General features: G+C 37.0%; 1 protein-coding gene across 17 annotated transcripts in view; it reads right to left on the reverse strand.

Annotated features, from left to right (window-relative positions):
* The window catches only part of VEPH1 (ventricular zone expressed PH domain containing 1), a 190,073-nt gene that overhangs the window by 146,337 nt on the left and 23,323 nt on the right, over positions 1-20,413 (reverse strand). For 15 of the 17 annotated variants that reach the window (XR_002777563.1, XR_002777565.1, XM_011379507.2 and 12 more), the window contains 2 exons: positions 18,874-19,089; positions 6,722-6,896 (listed from right to left, as the gene is read on the reverse strand). Coding sequence is in view for 15 of the 17 variants with exons in the window: in XM_011379497.2 (XP_011377799.1) it covers positions 6,722-6,896; positions 18,874-19,089 (391 nt within the window). In the remaining 2 variants the exon portion in view is untranslated. Of the gene's footprint in view, positions 1-4,213; positions 4,278-4,335; positions 4,489-6,721; positions 6,897-18,873; positions 19,090-20,413 lie in introns of those variants that run through there. The other 2 variants (XM_023524405.1, XM_011379513.2) reach the window with 2 other exon arrangements.

Consider the following 20,413-nt stretch of genomic DNA (forward strand, 5'->3'; position numbering starts at 1 on the left):
TTTTAATGGCTATATATCTCCCAGGGGTTATGAAACTCTACAAATGGATATGGTTCTTGCTTCAGCATTTTATTATACCCTGACACACGGCATATGATATTCAATTAACAATGACAATGATGATAATGATGATGATGATGATGATATTAAGAAGAATCAGAAAGCATGGTAACTATGGCCTAGCATAGTACAAAGTATTTCTGCTTTATCTATTCACCCTAGGTGGTACTATTATTACTGCCATAATAAATTGGGGTTGGGGAAGTCAATTTCCATCTTCATTTTTTCTGAGACAGCTCACTAATCAGTGGTTTGAGTTTTATCTCACATTGAGAAAGAAATGAGGTGAATCTATCATAATTAACTAGACAGTCTTTTCTAGGTTATTGCCCATAAGTCAGAAAGGAATTTGGACCCTTGCTGAGACAATATTACATTTTCTTTCTAAAAACTTTCTACTTAAGTTTCAAATCATTTGAGATCATCTTGTTACTTGTGTCAGAGGACCATGTAAAAGGCATATTGATAGAGGGACATAGTATTTCCTTATTATGATCATTAATTCAGAAATGCAGAGGAAGGGACATCACTGCTTTAGTTTGTTAGCAGCGGTGTGCATTGCATCACAGAGTCTTAAATCAAAATTTGGAAACGGTTTCCCTACAAGCCCTCAAATAACCCCTCAGAGTTGAAGAGACTCTCATTTTAGGGGTTTCCAATAATGTTATTAGCTCCTTGGGTGAAAGATATGTCAACTCATGCTGCACTAAGCATTGATTATGCCTTTATATTCTAATACCGGACAGGTTCTACATAGCATCCTCACATGGCAAAGAACAAGATTGGAGAATTACTCAGGACCATTGGAAAGCAACTCTCCCACTCTGAAAAGGTTCTGATGTTACAAAATAAGCAATTACCTCTGCTATGATTTAAGTGGAAAACAAATTTATTACTCAAGTGACATCCTTGTCTTATTTTTTAATTCAAGGGGAAGCGTTCAATATTTCCTCGTTAAGTTGTGGGATTTTCGTAAATATCCTTTATTAGATTAAGGATGTTTCCTTCAATTGCTAGTTTTCTGAGAGATTTTTTTTTTTATCATGAATAGATTTTGCATTTTAGAAAAGAAGAGATTTAAAATTTTGCCTATTATATTTAGGTCTTTATTCCACATGAAATTAATTTATGCATGTTGTGATATGGACAGTTATCCCAGAACCACTTATGGAATAGCCTATCCTTATTCATTGTGAAGATTCCCCTGTCGCATATACGATTTCCATATGTGCATGGATGTGTTTCTTGCCTTTTATTATAGTCCATGGGCTATTTGCCTGTTCTTGCACCAGTGCTTCACCACTTTAATTACAGATGCTTCTCAACTTATGATGGGGTTGTGTCCTGATAAACTCAACACAAATTTAAAATACCATTAAGCTGAAAATGCATTTAATACATCCAACCTGCCAAACACTATAGCTTAGCCCAGCTTATCTTAAGCATGCTCAGAACACTTACATTAGCCTACAGTTGGGCAATTATCTTGAGTTCCATCTCAAGAGTAATTGCCCTCTTTTTCTCACTAGAAACAGGAGACACAGATGGGCATTTTGTAGACATGATGGGAGATGAAAACACAAAAGACAACATCCAAAAAACCCTAGCAACACAGTGTCAGTTGTTTGTCCTGTGATCGCATGGCTGACTGGGAGCCATGGTTCACTGTCGCTGACCAGCATCAGGAGTATTGTACTGTGTATGGCTAGCTTGGGGAAAGATCAACATTTAAAATTCCAAGTTTGGTTTCTACTGAATATGTACCATTTTCACACTTTCATAAAGTCAAAAAATTGTAAGTTGTACCATTGTAAGTTGGGGATCGTCTGTACTATGATTTTACATTGTCTTGGAATCTCGTTTGGAAGTTACTACTTATCCTTCCTCCCCAACAATGTTCTCCTGCAAAATGGTTTTGGCTGTCTGTCAATGTATCTTACCTGTGATTTTGAAATCAGCTTGTCATCTTTCAGGGAAATCTTTGTTAGGGTTTTATTAAAACTTCATTGCATTTATAGATTAATTTAGAGAAAATCGACATGTTTGCTACTTCAAGTTTTCTGATCCGTGAACATGGTTTATTGCTCCATTTGCTTACCTTTTATTTACCTTTATTGAATTATTTTCAATAAAGTTTTATTATTTTATTTTCAAAAGTCACACACATCTTTTTCTCTGTGTATCATTTATTTTGTTACTTTAATATTTTTATTATTACATTTTTAATTTATTACTGGTAAAGAGAAAAACAACTGGTTTTTATTAATTGATCTTAAATCCAGCAATTAATTGACTTCAAAGTATTTGTATTTTCTATTATAAGTAATCATATTTTTTAGAAATAATGATTGTTTTGTTACTTCCTTTATGATTCTCATAATCAGAATTATATAGCGTTGTAGTAAAATAGAAGTAGATTTAGTGGCATTCTTGTCTCATTCTCAACTTTAAAGGAGTGCTTCAAATATTTCACCGCCATACATATATTTAAAAAAAAAAAACTTTTGCATGAATGGGTACTGAATTTTATGAAACGCTTTAACTGATCACATGATTTTTTTACCCTTTAGTCTTTTATTGTGGGAAATTACATTTTGAATATTAAGCCATCCTTGCATTCCTGGGATAAATTCAACTTAGTCATTATAAATTTTATCAAATGAAGATAATAATTTTTCCTTCACAAGATACTTAAGAGAATTATATAAATTAAAATACCAGGATCTAGTACAGAGAAAGCACTCAGCAAATGTTAAGTATTATTTTCTTTAAGCATTGCTGGAGTCATTTTGCTAAAATTCTTTTTTATATGTTGTACATCTATGTTTATAATTAAAATGGGCCTGTACTTTCCTTTCTTCTACTGTTCTTGTCTGGTGTTGATATCATGACTATACGAGCCTTGTAGAATTAGAGAATGTACTTTTTAAATTATCTGAAAAAGTTTAGATACGATTATAATTATTCCTTGTATATTTATTCTAATTTGCCTATAAAACTAAATGAGACAGTTTTTGCTTTTGCTTTTGTGTGTGTGTATGGGGGGTTGATATAAAAATGCTGATACAGTTTTCTTATTTGATATAGAAATAGCCAAATTTTCCATGCCTTTAGCTCTCAAGTATAAATCATGACAACACTCTGCTAATGTCGCTAATTTTTCTCCAAAAGGCAAAACCTTTTACAATTTCCTTCTAACTGGTAGAGTTCAGAAAACACAAAACAGACAAATGGAATCTAAACAATTTGAATAAAATGAATTTGTATTTACATTTAATGTAAAACTAAACACTATTATTTATATATAACCATCAATAATGAGAAGTAGCAAAAAACTGGCTTAGAACTATTGAAATATTTGCTTTAGGGATAAATACACAAGGTCATTTGACAAAGTCATAAAGGAGACATTTGGTTTGGAATCAGGGATAGACATGTATAATACAACTGAAAAATATGATCAGTAGAATAATATTAACCAGTGTAAGAGGAAGTCACTACTGGTACACAATAAGGGTTGCTTGGCCCCCTCTGGCCTACTTTTTCACTAATGTTTTAAAATGAAGGTAGAATGGTTCTTTTCATTAAATTTACAGATGATGAGAACCTCAGAAGAACTGCAGATACATTGAGATGGAATAATCATTATCTAATATCTTAGCATATCAAAGCAATAAGCTGAGTCTTTTAAGAAGAAAGTGTAAAGAGATAAAGGTAAGTCCATAAGGCTATCAATGGGCATGTGATCCATGTTAGGTAAAACAGAGACAATGAGAGTGGATATGGAGTTTCTTTTGCTTAATTGGTATTTATGGTGATATAAGCTGGAAGCTTCAGAGGCCCATAACATGGAGCATGAGATGAAATCGATCCACAGGAAGCATAGATGAGTAATGAGTAATGACTTTTGGGACCACGATTGAGCCTTGAATTAAACCATATGGAAATCCTGATATATTCACGCACTTTTCAGTCATGTGTTCCAGTGAGGAGTTCTTCCTCCTCTTCCTCCTCTTCCTCCTTTTCCTCCTCCTCTTCCTCTTATTCCACCTCCTTCTCTTCTCCTTCTCTCCTTCTCCTTCCTCTTCCTCTTCTCCTTCTCTCCTTCCTCCTCTTCTTTTCTTCTTCTCTTTCTTCTTCTTCCTCCTCTTGTTCTTCTTCCTCTTCTTCTCCTTCCTCTTCTTAATCATCATCATCATCATCATCATCATCAAGTGCTTAATATAGTATTTGGCATAAAGAGAGCACAAAATAAATTTGGTATTATTGTTGTTATTGAATGGATGACCATTTGGTGGAGATTCAAGAATTGCTTGGGTAACTGAGCAAAATCATGCTTAATGTCCCGACCTAAGATTCTACACTTCTATAATTCTAGCCTTGTAAAAACTTAGATTAAATCAAATAACTGCAATACTTTAGAGTTTTCTGTAGAAGTAGGAAAATGGGAGAATGAAAATTAGAGATAATATAAGCCAAGGAGGAAGTTCTAATGGGGAGAAAACTTTAGGTTAAGAAAAAAGAAATCTTAATGGTGGCTTCTAAGGCTACATGGCAGGGGATGGATACAAGACAAAGATTTGCAGAGCAGAAAACTTACTACTCAGAGACAGCAAGATCACTTTTGCTTTGAACCTCAAAGTTTGATGTGCTCATGTGGCTGATTGTGGAGTTTTACACACGTATCTGTCCTAAAAATCTAAACCATGAAATATGTAGCCCCAACCTTTTAGGTCAAATTATCATTTATTTTATGGTAATTTTCATTGTGCCAGATTAAATAAACCAAATCATGTGTGTATTTCAAATGTTTGAAGTGAACTGAGAAAGTGTATTTTGCATTTCAAAAGATTTCTTTGTCATCGAAAGTGAATTTCAAAAAAAAAACAAAACAAAACCCAAAAAACAAACAAACAAACAAACAAAAAACAAACCCAAATATATGACCTAAGTTCCTGGCAGCTGCAAAGAGACAATTCAATTTTTTTTCCACAAATTAGTTACTTGCGAGTCTCTCATGGATTTAAAATGCATGGTGGCTATAACTGTTTGTAATTCCTATAAAATCTGTTCCAAATATGTATCCAGGGTGGTGAAAAAAACAGAGTTGCTTTTCTGGACTTTTAGCAAATTTAATATCATGTAGAAAGTGAAATTAGCAATTCGATCTCGTGGCTAAAGAAAATGAGAAATGAATGCTATCAGCTAGTAATATCAATAACAACTCTTTACAGGGGAGCGTCTGGCAAACCATTGGGGTAGCTGGTCAGAGGGGGGAGGGGTTGCTAAGTACTCTTCTTGGGAATGTTTGGCACAATGAACAAACCCTTAGTCCTGGGCAGGCCATAGGGTCTTTTGAGGATTGGAGGACCAATTTGTCGCTAGCCTGATTCTTGGATCAATAGTGAAGCCCAGGAAAAAGAGAGTTTTAGATAAAACAGAACCGTCTTTTTGATGGCAAACTTGGTAACACAGTTTGGCACTAGGAGCCAAACAATTCTGCTCCAGGGCCTGTCTACTAAACTGAAACACAAAAGAGAAAGACAGATAGATAGTCTCCTTTATCCTGCCACAGGCTGCCACATGGCATTAATGGACTGAGAACTGGTGGCTCCTGAAGCTTCAAGTGGAATAGCACAAAAGGACAGACAGGCAGGGTACTGTGGAATGGAGTCTGTTATTGAGATCTTAATGGTAGCAGCTACAGAATTTGCTGGGCTCAGGATGGTGGAGGTGAGCACCACCACAGCATGTCATGCCAGGAAACAGGGAGGAAATCAGCATAGGTTTGTGCTCTGGTCTGGATACTTCAGGAAGAGAGCAAATGTAGAACTTCCTTGGGAACTCTAAGAAATACTTTGTCTAGGAGCACTTCACAGGAGTTTGATGCTCAACTTGAGCATGTGGAGAGGAGGTGTCAGTAAAATGTAATCATATAATCATTTTTATTAATGAGAACTGGGGACATTTGGGTGCATATCAAATAATACCACATATTCTCCTCTGATCCCAAATCCAAAAAAAAAAAAAAAACCCAAAAAAACATGGTTTCTGATAGATCTGAAACCAAAGGATAAAACACAAGGCAAAGAGAATATTTTGAGTAGACTGATTTGCTCTCTTTCATTCAAATGTGAAACAATTCATAGAGGTGATCTCATTTGAGTTTTTATAATAGCATTTAACACAATTATAAATCAGTCGCCAATCATGTTCACATTTAAGAAGTCTTTACACATTTTCTGGTGTGTTTCATCTAACATTTCTTGCTTTTGGAAACCAAAAGAACAAGAGGTTTTCCATCTGCTACCAAGAGCAGTGAGGTACATTCCACTCAGTACAGACTGGCTCTCTACAGTAAGCAGTCAGACAAGGTGACCGGAAGTACAGAAAACAGTTCTCCAAACTGAGAGATCTGAACTTGGAAAGAAGCTTACAACTCAGCTAAGAGTCCAAATAATTCATCTGCCTGGTGAAGAGACACAGACTCAGCCAACCCAAGTAACCTTATTCATGTTCACAAGTCAACTAGTGGCAAAGTAGAGAATCTAACCTACCTCTCAATACTCTAGGTCTCACTTTCCACAAACCATAACTACTTCACAAAAATACTTTTAAATGACTCCTAAAACATGTCCCCCACTCAGCCTTCACACTGTACCTTGGAGTATGCTCTTTACTATAACCTCTGTGTGATCAGCCAGGAGATCCGCCTTGGTAATTGCAGCCAGAGACAGGTAGTTGGACATATTCCTGCACAGTTCCTTGTTGCCTCTGTGGAGGAATTTCACGGCAATGGGGATGGCTAGTGCCATCACAGGGGGCCGGTTGTAATTCTGAGGAAGTGTAAGAAAACAACAAATAATAAGTGTCTCACTATTCATTCATTTATTGATTCATCCAAAAAAATATTTCTCAAAATGCAGCTGTAAAAACAAAGGCCCCGCCCTATTTTCATTGTATTTGAGAACTTTGAAAACTCTTGTTCTTATTAGGAAGACTTAAAGGCAAACAGGCTGTTAAGAGCATAGGCTAAGAAGGCCATGATAGGCAAAGTGCAGGGTACTAATGAAGCAAAGAAGGAGCACCTAATCCAGTCTGGGGGAGGGGGTTGGTCAAGAAAGACTTCATGGAGGAGGTGATACTTTAGCTGAGACCTAATAGATGAACAAGAGATTTCTGGGTGATGGAAAGAAAAAGAGTGGGCAGAAGGAAAAGAATAGGTGAAGGCACAGAGGTAAAAAGAGAGAGCTTGTGCATTTGGGGAATTCTAATATTCAGTATGGCTGGAGTGTGGTGCACGTGGAGAGGTAAACAGGGATTGGTTTTGAGAGGTCTGGCATGCCATGCTAAAGGTTTGGAATTGACTCAAAGGTCACTCTGACTCCAGGAGCCATTGATGAAAGAAATAATTCATCAGATTTATACTTGAGAAAATAACTCAAGGAATGTTGAACAAGTTCCTTTCAGACTGTATCTTAAAAACTAAAGTTTCAGCTAATGAAATACAGGAGAAAAAAATGAATGAACATAACTAAAAACTAAAGGAATTCTGTATCTTAAAATAATTCTTTTTGATTTACTTTGTGACTGAACATCAATATCTAACATATAAAATAATGCTATTAGCATTTGATTACCTAATTAGAAAATAATATTTGGAAAATACAACATGTTTTCTTAAAAGTGAATGGTATGTCTTCACTGCCATCTAACATTCTGACCATCAACCTCACTCCTTAGACTAACTCTAAGGCAAAAATTGCACAGCACACGTGTGTTTGGGGAGCTGGCTCTACATTAATATATTAGAAATAAAAAGTGGTTGTTATTCTCTAACTGCTCATGTGAAAGGTGCTTTTATCTTCCCACCATGGATTATCTCCTCTATTACTTTCCACAATTCTAGGTTTATGATAGTGTTCAGTAAACATCTGTCAAATTGAATAACTAATAAAAAATGTAAATCTATTGTTATAGTTGTCATTGGGACTGTAATATGGTAGGAAGGGAGGAGGGGCATGGGGAACCCTGCTCATTCCTATTCCCACTGCCAACGATGGCTTGGTATGAGCTAAGTGTTCCAGCACCATTCATTTTCAGGGCTGGTTGATTGGGCAGGGGAGTTGTCACATACTACTTAGTAGATTTCAACTTTCACCATTTCAGGTAATTCTAATGAAGACATTAACACCCTTGGCTTCAAAAGTGTTTAAATGGCTCGAACATTGACCAGAGAATCACATTTCCCTGGTCCAAGTGATAGGTTCAGAAATGGGCAAGCTACCCAGTTATAATTAAGGAGCCATTAAAGAGCTCTGCGAAAGAGGTTCTGTTTTCTGATAGATTCAAATTGAAAATGAAAGATCAAGTAGCTGCCTCCATCTTGTGACCTGAGAAGGCGAGAATCTGTTTCAGATTCAAGGCCATATGGATATATCTGAAAGACAAGTTGAGAAAAACCAAGTCCGGGTGACCTTATTTGAGCCTCAAGCATTAGGCTGTGCCTTAGACCAATTTGATCTCTAATTTTTTTTTTTTTTTAAGTGAGCTAGTTAAGTCTCTTATTCTAAAGTTTTCCCCCCTCCAAGCTTCTAGAAACAAAAATAGACCTGATAAATTCTTAATTCATTCCTGTAGTTCCACCTATTTTTCAGACTCAAGGGTCAATCTGACTTCTGAGCAGAAAAAATAGATATTCAACAACCTGAAATCCCACCTTTAAGTCAGCCATGATGAAAGCTCTGACCTTATTCCTTGGTGACAAATCATGCTTATATAGCACTTCCACTTGCTAGGTTTCTGTTCTAACTTCATAGAGTTCCTAACAGGATCTGACTATCAAGACCATGGCCTGCAGCTTTACTTCTCTGATACCAGGCTTTGCCTTTATCTGTCTCCCTCTTGGTGAATTTAACTGGACCTGACTGAACTGGACCATTATTGATATGATGAACTATGAGGCCTCTCAGGGATGTTGACTACTCCCCTGCCTTCAGCTTGGTCAGCCATACAACATTCTTTGGATCCACTTAGGGATTATACTAATGGATTTCCAAAGGGCTAGTACATTATGAGGCATGCCAATTTATTCATCCACAGTGAGAGTCTTTCCCAGGTCACACCTAAGATATCCTTTCCACATCATTAGGATACCAGGAGCCAGATTACTAACCGGAATGTTCACTCATAAGCGCAAGATCAGACTGGAGCAAAGAGAGATCCTGAGATATGGTTCATTTAGACCATGTGAAAACTAAAATAACACTCCTGCCCTAAAACCCAATCACCATGTCTAGTGACTGAAATTTTCTCATTATCAGATTTAGTCTCCACCTACTTTTATTCCACTGCCCTCCTGCCCCCCCAGGTTGGGTAAATGTGCCAAAATAATGACCCCATCCTGAGCATTCTCTTTTTGTTGACATACTCTTCAGACATGTGATGTTTAGGAAGGCCAATTAATTTGCCCATTTTCTCGATTATAATCATATTCCTTCCCTGTTCCCTTGCAGTTATATTCATATTACTTCAATTAGAGCACAGGGTGTTTCTCAAATCCCTCAGTTTTACTATACAATTCCTTGGGTTGCCCCTATAGATAGGCAATCTCTCCATTACATGTAGTTTTTTTTTTTGCTGGTTTAAGTTTTAAATGACACATCTTTGTCCCTGCGATGGCAGGTCAAAGCCCTAGTTTGGAGAGTGGAACACAATCACACAATGCTTCTCAGAGCTTTCCCACGAAGAACTACAGGCTCAAGTTTACTCTACCTATTTTATATCTTCCGTCAAGAACAACTTGCGGCTATAGAGGAGGTACATGTCTTCCTTTGGAGGACTCTGTCTCCAAACAATTTACATGTAATTTACTGAGAAACCATACATGATGGCATGGGAAGTACGATTCAGGTGTTCCTAACTAATAGTCGATACAGACAGTGGAAATCAATATTTCCAGCAACTGGTGTTTTGCACCTTGGGTGTGAGCTAACGCTTACCAGCAAAAATGAAATAACAGGTTGTTTTAGCCAATTGGATCTCTTTTTTTTTTTTGCCATAATTCTAGATGTTTTTGAGAAAAATAGTAGGCAGCTATTAAAGTCTTTAAAGTGTGGTTCCAAGTGAATTATATAAAATCTCCCCCCACATGTATAATGTCATTATTTGGGGGAAAAATGCAAAATTTTAACACACTCAATTTTTCTGTTTTCCTTCCATACATGTCATCTGGAAATCTCTCAAATGATGGGAGAAGTAAAACATTAAGCAAAGAACAAATAGTTCATATAAACACTAAGGAATTGTGACCAAAGACTCACAGTTTCTAAACAGTGTCCAGACACTTTCCAGTGTATTAAGAAGCCACAAGCATTGCTGACAGCAACAGGATGCAAGTGAGGGGCTGGGAGGCCAAGATAAGCCTGGACAGACACAGGTCCTAGGCCCTGACAGGTACTATATAGCCTCCTTCTAACAGCTGAGCTTTGCTCTCAAGTGAAGCAAAATTAGTTGCTAATGCAGATCTTAGGCCTGTGACATTGTTTCATCACTAGGATTATTTGGATCACAGGAATGCTAATGGCACACATGCAAAGAAAGCCCTATGATTACTCGCATAAATAAATCACTTTAGCAGCAGCTGTTAATGCCAGAGCCTATGATAGATCTTGCTCCTCGGTTCAGATGTGAACATGTTGGTATGTGTATCATCTTACACACAATTTAGTACCTAGTACTCAGGGAACAAATTTAGTGAAGTACAGCGTAGAAACAAAGACATGTTCATGAAAACAGTTATATCTGGCTGGAAAAGCAGAACAAGAGGCCTTTGTTCTACAGATGCCAAGAATTATATTTCTAACTAGATTAGCACCAATTTAAGGTTTTGGTGGAGTTTTTCCTTTTGAAAATAAACTTTGGGAACATTTCCCAGTGTTTTAAAATTGAAAAGAATAAAGCTAAGTAGAAGAGATATCTATCTGAGGTGATAGCCACTAAAAAGCTCTTTGGCTCTCAGGCCTTGAATTCAAGTGAGTGCCATAAAATAGTAATCTCAAGAAATAGTAAACATCATTTACTAAAATAGTTATTTTATGGTTATTCATTCCACATCATTGATCAGATAATTAAAATAAATTTGGATTTACAAAGACAATGTTTGTTCTTAGCAGCATGGCTATATATAAAATCTAAATGGCACATACTCCTAAGTTTTCCTAGTGTATTTTCTGTCAGGTAATAAGAGACGAGTCTCAGGAATCTGGAGATATGTGTCCCAATCTACTCCTATTTCCACTGTCTCATATGGCATTAATTGAGAAATTAGTACCATGGCCCATTCTGGGGAAAAGGTTATCTCGTGTGGAAGCCAGAAAGCAGTCACGTCTCATGAGCTATTTGTTCATTCATTCATTCAATAAATTAATATTATTTTGAGCATCTACTGTGTGCCATTCACTTGTTCTAGGTGCCAGGATTATATCAGTGAATAAAACAGAGCTTATATTTTGGAGAGGAGGAAACAGGCAATGAACAATGGCTTTAAATTAAATCAATAGCTTGTTATAAAGTGTTGAGTGCTAGTTTAGAGTCTACTGTAGATGATGCTAATGATGATATCAATCAGAGTCAATATTCATGCAGTACTTCCTGTGTCCTAAAGATTTTATGTCTATTTTTAAATGACTGTTCATTTAACCCTCACAACAAACTCAGTAGGCAGGTATTCTTATCATCTGATTTTAAAAATGAAAAAATGATAGCATAAAAAGATTAATTTGCCCAGTATCACACTGCAAGTAAATTACAGAGCTGGGCTTATCTACTGAATCAATTTCTAGACCAACATAACCAGTCCTGTCTCTAGAGTTACAATGGAAATGCTCTCAAAACTGTCCAAGGCACTTCAGATGCAATGTCAGCCAGGGGCAGATTTTAAATCTTCATTCAACATTAATTGGAGAAGAAGAAATAAGAAAATTAAAGTGTAGAGTCAAAGAGAATGGACAATAGGTCCCTCTATAAAGAGGAAAAATGGATACTTCCTGATTTTCCAATAGTAGATTTGGGGATCATTCCTATTCTTCCTTCCACCCTCCAGATAACCCCCTTGGGCAATCTTCCTCTTTATAGGTGTCATCAACAGTGTGAGCAGAGGTGGAGAAAGAAACAAAATGCAGAGCTTCCTTGACAATAGCTCTGCTAAGTGATTTGGTTGGGGAAGAGGCTGTAACTAGGAGTGTAAGAGTGAAGCCAGGCACTGGCTCTCAATGTCAGGCTGGTAGTCCCCTTGATTCTCTAGAATTTCATTCTAGCACATCAGCCATAATTTCAACCTCTTTGAGGTGCATTTAATTTTTTTCAACCCTCTTCACATTTAGATTTATTTTAGAATGTAATATGATTTTTAAGGGGGCATTGTCCCTTTCAGAATTTTTCCAGCAGCAAAGAAATAGATATTGGTCAACTCCATATCAAAATCTAGTCAGAGAAAGCCACGATGAAATAGGTACTTCTGGATAATGGCTAGACCACACAGGGAGATTGCTTTTGTAATAAAAGATGCTCTCCATGAGCAGCAAGTTTGTCACATCCATTTTACAGGTGGCAGAACAGAGGCTTAGAGAAGTAAACTAAGTTCCTTTATTTATATAAGACCAAGAGCATCTAACTCTAAGACCCTCAAGCTCTAAATCTCCTTGTTATGCTACCTCTCAGCATTTCCTAAGTGAGTCAGAATTTCAAACCAGGAAGTGATCTGAGAGATCATCTGGTTCATTCTTTGTTTTTTATTTTATATGACAGGTTGAGAGGCTTATCTAAGGACATGAGGTGAGTTAGTGAAAGCATATCACCCAGGGCAAGAGAAAGCAGAACTCACAAGTGCATACTACACACCACCTGTAGTGATTTTATATTGAGGAAGTTATAGGAGGTGAATTCTGGAATTTTAGAAGTTATTTTAAGGTTAATGTAGCAAATTCATAAATTTAGGGACCAAGAAAAGAAAAGATTCAATGTAGTTACTCATTCAAAGAGGAATAGAAATGGTCCTTGAGGTAGGCTGGAGTGTAGGTTGAAAAGGAGGGGAAATAAGACAGAAAGTTTCTGTTGTGAGTCAACATATATAAGTTTGAAATGACAGTGAAGTAACTAGGGGTAAAAATCAAGTGGAATGGACAAGGACATGGTAAGAACTGGTGGGCTCTTGCCGGATGCCGGGATGCTTATCTGGAGAAGTGGGGGAGGTGGAGAGGAAATCATTCTTTTTATATGTTGTACCAACTAAAAATGCTAAGGATGACTTTTGAAAGTTAATCTACTGTTTTATCTTACTGAAAAAAACAGAACAGAACATGAGTCATCTGGTTCTCTACATGGTTCACACAAGAACCCAAATTACAAGTAGGATAAAATTACCTTTTCAGTATTTACCGTAGGCCAAAAAAGTTCTCCTTAAAATTCGAAGACAGCTAAATGCCAATGCCGCAACCATAGCCTTGCCTTTAGTTACTGGGGCTGATTTCTAGGAGTATATCCCCAAGGATGGCCTGGACAAATCACTGACTTTTGGGATAAAAGGCAAGTTTGCCTTTAGGACTTCGCGCTTTCCTTTCTAATACCATCTGCCTCCTTGAAGGACACACTAAGAAGACCCTATGCCTACACTGGTCCTATGGGCTGGAGTTGTCCACTTCTGTGACTCCTTTGTCCCTCTCGACCAAGAGGCCTATCTCTTTGCTTTTTTATCTGTCCCTTTCCAAAATATCAGTGCTTATCCTCATAGCCCTTCTCTCAATAATCTTACAAACTCATTTACATTGAGTCATTGATCAGCAGTAAGTTTAGCATTTTTATCTCTCAAAATCAATTCACTTCCCCTCTACCATCCCCACCCCAAAATTTTAGGTAGAAGACATAATGCCTTACCCAAAATTTGGGGCACTTTGAAAGGGCAACCTGCTTATAATTTTCTGACCTTGGTTTTATCTCACAAATCTAGACTTTTGCAAAAGCTGTTTTTTTCTGCTTGGAATGTCCTCTCACTCCATCTTTTTTATCTGGTGAAATTTCTGCTTATTTTCTATAACTCTTTCCAAAAGTGATCTCTAGAAAGTCTTCCTGACTCTCTAGAACTGTGCTAACACAGGAGCCACTATCAACTTTAAATGTAAATATTCCAAATTAATATCTGCTAAAACATACACCAGGATTTCTGGTCAAGATGGAAGAGTAGGTGAATGTTGTGCTTGCCTCCTCTCATGACCACATTAAAATTACAACTAAACTACAGTTATTGAGAATCCCCTGAAGTCTAGCTGAACAGAAGTCTTACAACTAAGGAAATACAGAAGAAGCCAACTCGAGACTGGTGGAGTGGGCTGGTCTTAGACGCATATGGGGCAGTTAAATCATGAGTGATATCTCGGCTGCAGAGTTTCTCCCTGAGGAGTGAGGGATCCCAGACTCATACCAGCCTGGGGTTCCATACCAGCCTGGGAAGAGAAGTCTCCAAAACTTCTCTTCACAAGGCCTCGCAGTGGAGATTGTGGCTGAGTGAGATGGAAGGAGCCTCCATCAACCTGGCTAACACCGGTCACTCTGCCCTGGTGATTCCGTGAAATCCCACCCCACCCAAGCTGAAAGCTTTTTTATACAAATGGCTTGTCTTGTTGTGGACTCCTAAAATCTCTCAAATGTTCACAAAACTCAAATAAGCAGCATCTGGCATCAGCGTGCCCCATACCTCTTGCTGAGCAGCCCCAAGCCTGGCACTAGTGGCAGCCAGCCTGTTAGTGGCTTGTCCTCTCTAAGCACCTCTAAGTCCAGTGTAGGTGTCTGCCATCTGTGATTTGTTTGGTGGCTCAAGCCACATGGCACTATGAAGGGCACAGGCTTTGGCTGAACTCGGCCTTTGGTGGAGCCCATCTCAGGAGGCCCTGAAGCTGACACACATAGTGGCTAACTTCAGACAAAGCTGGAGCACCACCCAGGGTTGCATCCAAGTTCAACACACCCATAGGGCAGACTGGGAAGGCACCACAGCCCTGCTAAAGTAAATCCTGTTCTATAGAGCCAGCCCCTCACCAGCCAGACCTCCTAACCAATCAGCCTGAGGCTCAATTCCCATTGACATGCAAATAGCAACCAAGGCTCACTACAAACAGAGGGCACACATAGTGGCTAACTATGTACATAAGGCCACTCTACTAAGACTGGGAGACATAGCACCTAGTACATAAGGCCACTCTACTAAGACTGGGAGACATAGCAGTCCTACCTAATACATAGAAACAAACACAGAGTGGCATACAAAATGGGGAGACAAAGAGGCATGTCTCAAATGAAAGAACAGAACAAAGCTCCAGAAAAATAATAAACAAAATGACACAAGCAATCTACCAGATGCAGAGTTCAAAGCACTAGTTGTAAGGATGCTCAATGAATTGAAGGGAAGAGAAAATGAATTCAGTGAGGACTTTAATAAAGAAATAGAAAACATAAAAATGGAGATAGAAAATATAAAAAAGAACCAGTCAAAAATGAAGAATACAGTGAAATAAAGAACACATTAGAAGGAATTAACCAGAGATGAAACAGAGGATCGAATTAGTGATTTAGAAGATAAGGTAGCAGAAAACACCCAATCAGAACAGCAACAAGAAAAAAGAATCTAAAAAATGAGGAAAGTTTAAGGGGCCTCTGGGACAACATCGATCATACCAACATTTGTATCATAGGAGTATCAGAAGGAAAAGAGAGAAAGAGAGGAATTGAAAACCTATTTGAAGAAGTAATGATTGAAAACTTCCCTAACTTGGTGAAGGAAGTAGACATATAAGCCCATGAAGTGGAGAGAGTCCCAAACAAGATGAACCCAAAGAGGCCCACACCAAGACATGTCATAATTTAAATGCCAAAAGTTAATGACAAAGAGAGAATCTCAAAAGGAGCAAGAGAAAAGCAGTTAGTTACCTACAAGGGAGCTCCCATAAGAATGTCAGCTGATTTCTCAAAAGAAACTTTGCAAGCCAAAAGGGACTGACACAAAATATTCAACGTGATGAAAAGCAAGGACCTACAACCAAGATTACTCTACCCAGCAAAGCTATCATTTAGAATTGAAGGACAGATAAAGAGCCTCCCATAAAAGAAAAAGCTAAAGGAGTTCATCATCACCAAGTCAGTATTCAAGAAATGTTAGAGGGACATCTTTAAGGAGAAGAAGAAAAAAGATAAAAAAATATGAATAATAAAATGGCAGTAACTACACATCTAGCAACAATTACTGTAAATGTAAATAGATTAAATGTTCCAATCAAAAGATAAGGGGGTTGAATGGATAAGAAAATAAGGCCTTTACACATGCTGCCTACAAGAGTCTCACTTCTGATCGAAAGACACTTACAGACTGAAAGTAAAGGAATGAAAAAAGATGTTTCATGAAAATAAAAACAAAACAAAAAACCCTAGGGTAGCAACTCATATCAGATAAAATAGACTTTAAACCAAAGGCTATAACAAAGGACAAAGATGGACTCAGTAATCCCGCTTCTAGGTATTTATCTAAAGAAACCCAAAACACTACTTCGAAGGGACGTGTGAATCCATATGTTCATTGTGGCATTATTTATAATAGCCAAGATTTGGAGGGAATCTGGTGTCCATTAATAGATGAATGGATAAAGAAGAGGTGGTACATTTATATCGTGGAATATTAATCAGCCATAAAAAAGAATGAAATCTTGCTATCTGAAACAACATGGATGGACCTAGAGGGTATTGTGCTGAGTGGAGTAAGTCAGACAGAGAAAGACAAATGCCATATGATTTCACTTCTATGTGGAATCTAGAGAACAAAATAAACGAAAACAGAAACAAACTTATAGATATAGAGAATGTTTTGATGTTTGCCAGATAGTTGGGGTTGGTAGGGGTATAAAAGGGAAAGGGATTGAGAAGTACAAATTGATAGTCATAAAATAGTCATGGAGATATAAAATATAGCATAAGGAATATAGTCAATAATATTGTTATAACTGTATGTGGTATTAAATGGATACTAGATTTATTGGGTTGATCACTCTGTAAATTATGTAAATGTTTAATCACTGTGGTGTGTACCTGAAACTAATACCATATTGTATGCTAACTGTATCTGAAAAATAAAATATTATTTAAAAAAATACATGACATAAAACAGTATAAAAATATCTCATTAATTTTTATATTGATTACGTGTTGAAATAATAATATTTTGGATATATTGAGTTAAGGAAAATATATTATCGAATCAATGTCATCCATTTCTTTGTACTTCTTTTTAATATGGCTATCAGAAAATTTTAAATAATATAGGTGGCTAGTGTTTGTGGCCTGCATTCTATTTTTGTTGGTTAGTGCTGCTCTAGAATCTAGAATCTAGAATCTAGATCAATGGTTTTGAAATTCAATGGGAGCTGGAGTGTACAGTTGACTTGTGAGTTACTGTCTGAATGTCTGTAGAGTGGCACTTTAGAGTAAAATAATCTGTGTTTCTAATGTATATCAATAACATACTCCAGATAATCAGTGAAGAACAGATATATTAGGTCTTTGTTGTTATAGCCAAGCTGCATTAATCTCTCATTAATTTTGTCGAAATCCCCCTTTCTCCCTTTCCATCCCAAATCTTAAGAACGAAAAAACACAAAAAACCAACCAAACAACCAAACAAACAAAAAACAGTGTAATAGAGTCTTTTTGTTCAGTTGGCCAGTCCCTGGACTAAGGAGACAAAATGAAATTTGTTCCAGTTAAGCAATGACAACTGTAAGAAAAGGAGAAGAAATGAAACTAATATTAGCTGCCATACACAGTGCCAAACTCTTTAACAGAATCAGGATTTCCCGAATTGTGCTAGTGGAACCATAGTTCTGAAGGCTATTCATAAATGTTGTGTTGTGGGTAGGGAGGGGAAAGAAAGCTCCATGGTCAAATCAGAATGGAAAATGCTGTACTAAACAGCCTTTCTTTATTGCAGGACTTTCCAGAGCCTTTAATATGCTATGAAGGATTGTGATACCTCAAAAGGGAAAATTTGAATTCAGTGTTTATCAATTTATTTGACTGCAGAATTTTTTCTTTGAGATATACCTATTAATATCATTGATTGATAAAATTTGTCATAGACAATGTTGCTTCACCTGCATTTTACACAGAGAAAACTGTGGCTTAGAAAATTAAGTGACCTGCCCAACATTTCAGTCTTACATAACTGATTTTTGGCTGAGCCAAAATTCCAAATTCACATTTTTGCCAAAAGAAAGAATTTAAGCATGATCAGAACAGTCAAATATAATTATGGATAATTCATGATACATATAGATATATACTTAAAAATGACTAAGTTACTTTTCCCCGCATATTCCAAGCTCATTGCCCTTTAGTTCAGTCTCCACCCTGTCTTTGGTCTCTCTGAATAAAAGTTCTCCTTTTCTGCATTTTCCAATATATCTCATCTGAATCTTGGCACACATTGCTTTACTTTTAACATTTTATATGCACATGTCTTTTCTCTCCAAACAAATTAGAGCTAGCTGTGGTATTCCTTTGAACTCCTCATAGTGTGTCTTGTATACAGTAAGGGCTTGATAGAAACTTCTTGGTTTATTAATGACCAAGCCTGTCTGGCTTAGCTATTGATGGTTTGTGGTGTCTTTTTACAGTATCCAAACACTTCAGAAACGTTGGCTCTTGGTCAGAAACATCACATGTTCTCCTAACCTGCCAAGCCAGTAACAAATAGTGTGATGTTGAACACTGACATACCTGTAAAATGCAGCTCATGATATCAGAGGCGATTTTTGCGTGGGGAGTGTCTTCATCTTTCCCAGAGGGTCTTAGGTTGTGTTCCAAGCAGGAGTCCCATAGCCCCACGAGGGCCTTGGCATGCTTTTCAATTGACTCTGTCTCTCTGATGGCTGTTGTGATTCTTGTGATACAGATTTCAACCACTGCCTGGTCATTGTTATTGGTTTGGTAATCCTATTTGGAAGAAAACGTTCATGTTAAATAGTGCTCTGGAAAGTTATCCTTCAAAGCACCAACAAAATACAAACTCAGTCATTTAGCCAACGAGTATGTCACACTGAGTACTAAGAAGTGATGCTGTAAAGCTCAATACAATAAGTGCCTTCTTTCTAGATGAGACTCTTGTGGAAGAGCCTAATTTGCACATGTGCCAAAATGAAGCAGGTCTGTGCTATCACAGATACATGTATAGGTTACTACGAGAATCCAAAGGAGCATAATTATTCAATTGCAAGTGAGTTTCATCTTCAGACTATTTTGGTTTCTAAGTCTATTACAGGTCAGACTTTACTTTTTTACTCTGACATGTCAGTAACTTTTGTGAAATATTTGAAGTTAACTTTTAACTTCTCATCATAAGCTTTCTTTTCATGTACACAATAGAACATATTATTTCATCTATCTTTTCTTCAATTCAAATAACTACAAAACCCATTTTTTTCTTCCCCAACCAAATTTTCCCCCATTCCTCTATTTTAAATCTTCCTCAAATAGCTAATTATCTTTATTAAGAGATACATGACCCTTCGAAACGTCTAAATGGAGGCTTTAATTGGGAAATTAGTCTGACTGTGAATTCTACATGGTGGAATGACAAACCTGAAAGTACGACAGAGAAGGCAAGCACTGAAACCTCACACCATCATTTGCCCTTAAAGTTGGGAGTGATGTGGCTTTTGTCCTACTACTGCAAGCTCCAACTCTAACAATCATTTTTTACTGTTATAACTAATGCTGCAGTAAACATCTTATGCATGAAACCTCCTCCAAATTGTAGATTATTTAGAGCCCAGATTCTCCAGAAGTGGAAATTTCTGAGGCAAAGGACAGTAACACTTTTAAAGCTCGTGAAAACTGCTTAACTGTTTCCCAGAAAGATCTTACCGATTTATACTCTCGTCAGCTGGGTGAAAACATGCTCTGCCCATTGTACCTTTGCAAGGACAAAGTATTTTTGTTTTGCTAATTCGATCAGCGAAAAACAATATCTCATTGCTGTTTTACTTGGAATTTCTTTGATCAGAAGTGAGGTTGAATATTTTCTCATGTTTATTGGCCATTTGTATTTCTTCCTTTGGGAATTGCTCATTGTATCTTATGTCTATTTTTCCTTAGATGACTTCATTTTTTGGTCCTCCTTTGGTGTAGTATCTCTTTCTCTTAAATTAGCATTTCGCATATTGCTTGCAAATATGTCTCCATGTTCTATTATTTTTAGTTGTACTTTTTACAGCTATTTATTGACATGATAGATTTTTAGATAGTAAAATTGGTTGGT

The sequence above is a fragment of the Pteropus vampyrus genome, unplaced genomic scaffold (assembly GCF_000151845.1).
Source record: "Pteropus vampyrus isolate Shadow unplaced genomic scaffold, Pvam_2.0 Scaffold12, whole genome shotgun sequence".
NCBI classification, from domain to species: domain Eukaryota; kingdom Metazoa; phylum Chordata; class Mammalia; order Chiroptera; family Pteropodidae; genus Pteropus; species Pteropus vampyrus.